Source organism: Lycium ferocissimum, chromosome 5, assembly GCF_029784015.1.
Source record: "Lycium ferocissimum isolate CSIRO_LF1 chromosome 5, AGI_CSIRO_Lferr_CH_V1, whole genome shotgun sequence".
NCBI classification, from domain to species: domain Eukaryota; kingdom Viridiplantae; phylum Streptophyta; class Magnoliopsida; order Solanales; family Solanaceae; genus Lycium; species Lycium ferocissimum.
The window spans coordinates 25,116,424-25,119,670 of NC_081346.1; the positions used below are offsets into that span (position 1 = coordinate 25,116,424).

Here is a 3,247-nt window from a genome sequence, read left to right on the forward strand (position 1 = left end):
GCTTTGGCCTGTATTCTTACTAACACCAATGCTACATTGTATATTTGTAGGCAATTTCTTGACTTTGAGGACATTCTGATAATTTGGCTGCTTTCATCTACTGTTCTGCAAGGCAAGGGGTCAAGTTCTTGGGGAAGACGGAGTACGTGTTCACACCTTGGTTCTACGAGGGCTCCCGTCTAGTACAACAGTTTAGTTCTCAAGGCCAGGAGAGGTGTGCTTCTGAACTGTACTCTTCTTTCACTATGGTAGGAAATGGCCATGGATACGCCTTGTATTATGAGAAACTCATCTATGACTGTTGTTCATCAGGTACACACTAAAGCATGATATCACAGAAGTGCAATGTTAATTTTGGCCATTAGAAAGGTCGTTCGCCTGAAGGTACCTATTATAGATTAACCGTTTCTCAACATATTTCAGTGTCAACAATACAGACTACGTAACATGCTCTATGTTTTCTCTTTGGCACAACCTGGTCTATGGCTTGGAGAAGTTTCTATAAGCAGACACTAAGAGGATAAAGGGACTGAAGTAAAAACGAGTTTTGAGACTTAGTAAAAACGAGTTTTGAGAGTTACATAGTTCTCCTTGGTAGAAGCGGAACTTCTGCAGCAACCCGACTCGAATTACTGGTCGTTTGGAATCCTCACAAGACATGCAGAGAACTCCTCTAGAAAGTCACAGTTTAAATACCCATAATGGTGTTTCTATAGGCTAGCTCTAGAGTTTTGTGTGGAGGAATAATTAATGGGCTCGTGGGTCATCTAACACCCCTTATGGGTGGACCGACCCAAAAATATTTTCCAACAGGTATTGTAGGCATCCGTACTGAGATAATATATAGTGCGGTAATTATTGCTCCATGCAACCTAATTACGGAAGGAAATCTGTTATGCAAAGTAAAGGCAGTAAGCAAAGACCAATTTGAGGTAACTAGTTTTCATTTTTAATTTAAGATACATGTTGAGTGAAAAAAAAAGATACACTAGTTATATAGGGACAACTAGTAGAGGCTTTTCTTTCTGTAGAGTAACACCAAACTTTTCTTCCATATTTAGCTGCATTGGATCCTCACCGTTGGGAAGTGACCACTCAAAGTAATGGGCCAAACTAGCTAAAATCAAGTGAACTATTTGTCCAGCAAAGGGTAAGCCAGGGCATATTCTCCTCCCTGCACCAAATGGTATGAATTCAAAGTCTTGACCCCTGAAGTCCACATTGGAGTCAAGAAAGCGCTCGGGCCTGAAAGATAATGGATCTTCCCATGTTTTAGAGTCGCGCCCTATCGCCCAAACATTCACAAGCAACCTAGAGTTCTTTGGGATGGTGTAATTCATAATCCTACACGTCTCAGGAGCACGACGAGGAATCAAGAAAGGTGTAGGCGGATGGATTCGCAATGTCTCCTTGACACAAGCAGCCAAATATGGAAGTTCACTGATGCTTGATTCTGTGATAATATCATTGGCCCCTATCTTACTTATGAGCTCAGCTTGAAGTTTGTCCATAGCGTCCTTGTTCCTTAGCAGTTCTGCCATGGCCCATTCAACTGTTGAGGTAGTGGTGTCACTACCTGCAGCAATTAATTCCTGAAATTGGGAACAAGATTTTGCCATGTCAGCTTCAATCAATTTTTACTCAAAATTCACATCTGCTTCATAGAATTCTTGTATTCAAAGCATTGTTTCGAGTTTGACTGACAAATTCATGGTACAACCAAAGTATATTAGTTCTAAGAAATTGATCAAAAGGGATGAAAAAATTACCGCCAATAACATATTGATCTTTAAATCCGAGAATCCACTATCAATCATGACATCCAAAAAATCTTGAATTTTACTGGAACTCCCACGATTAATTGCCTGCTTTTTTTCCTTGACAAAATCACTCCAGATGTTGATCAATTGATTCTCATATATTTTAGTCTGCTTTCTCAAACCTTGAATATCCAGAGCATCAAATATAGGATAGAAGTCTGATATATTTGGCGTAGCTCCCAATTCTACAAATTTCCTAATAACATCTTTGATCCCACTAGTATTCCCTTCATAATCCAAATCACATAAATCCTTCGAAAAGAAAAGGTTCCCTAACGTGTTCAAAACTGTACCAAACAGAAATTCAGATATCTTCACGGTATCCCCCTTCCTGGACCTTAGAGATTCTATCATTTCAGACACTTTTTTCTCCCTTAAAGCAACCTGTGACTCAACCGCTTTGGATGAGAATAAATGAGTTCGACAAAATGCGCGTAAAAACTTCCAGTGATTGCTTAAATCACTGGAAAAGACAATTGAGTGTTGATCAATAATAGAGAGTTCATGCGTAGCAACTTTAGGCACAGACCTGGCTGAAAGCAGACGATCTTGAGTCTTAAGAACTTCGGTTGCAGAAACAGGGGATGAAGCTACCACAACTAGTTGAGTTCCAAGCCTGACAGAAATCAATGGGCCATGTATTTTGGCAAACTTTGCCATGGAAATATGAGGCTTTTTCCCAATTTGGAGAATATTTCCTAGCACTGGCCATGGTCGAGGCCCTGGTGGAAGGTTTAGAGATTTTGGTATGAGTTGTTTGAGGATGAGTAAGAAGAGTGGTATCAAGATAAGGTAGGATGCTGGCAGAGAATACTCCATTGACGGGTACACGTATATCTTTAAATCAACAGAGTATATTGAGCATAGATTTCAAGATTGATTGATCAATTGATATAACACCAAATATTACTCGTCATCTCCACGAACCTTCAAGAAAATATAAATTTCTAAGTAAAAATAGGTAAATAATTTGACTAAACAGCTCCTGCTTAAATAAATATTGAGATTTGATCACTTAACATTTAAAAGAGCAAATCTAAAAGAATAAAGTAATTCTTTTTTATATAATAAATGACACTATTTTTTAATCAAGAAATAAATGCTAATTACATATTGTTTTTGAACCAGAGGGAGCAGTATTCACTACGATTTATAAATCATTGCAAATTCCCATAATCGCCGACCTAATGTAGGCGACTTTTTCTCCCTAAAGAACTACTCCCCCATCCTAAAAAAAAAATGTCTTAATTTGACTAGATATAAAATATAAAAAATAAAAAAATACTTTTAAAATGTGTGATCCAAAATAAGCTTTAAATATTTTTATGACTGTAAATTATCTCATAAAGTTAAATTATTTCTAAATATAGAAAAGTTTCTATCTTTTTAGGATAAATTAAAAAAATAAAGATAATCTTTTTGAGACG

At 37.3% G+C, this 3,247-nt stretch overlaps 1 protein-coding gene across 1 annotated transcript; it reads right to left on the minus strand.

The window, feature by feature from the left end:
* Positions 1 to 903: 903 nt before the first annotated feature.
* Positions 904 to 2,911, minus strand: LOC132056588 (probable (S)-N-methylcoclaurine 3'-hydroxylase isozyme 2). Its single transcript, XM_059448863.1, has 2 exons — positions 1,770 to 2,911; positions 904 to 1,592 (listed from the first exon to the last, which is right to left on the minus strand). Exons 1-2 carry the CDS (start codon positions 2,637 to 2,639, stop codon positions 993 to 995), a joined length of 1,470 nt encoding a protein of 489 aa, XP_059304846.1. The 5' UTR covers positions 2,640 to 2,911; the 3' UTR covers positions 904 to 992.
* Positions 2,912 to 3,247: the final 336 nt, after the last annotated feature.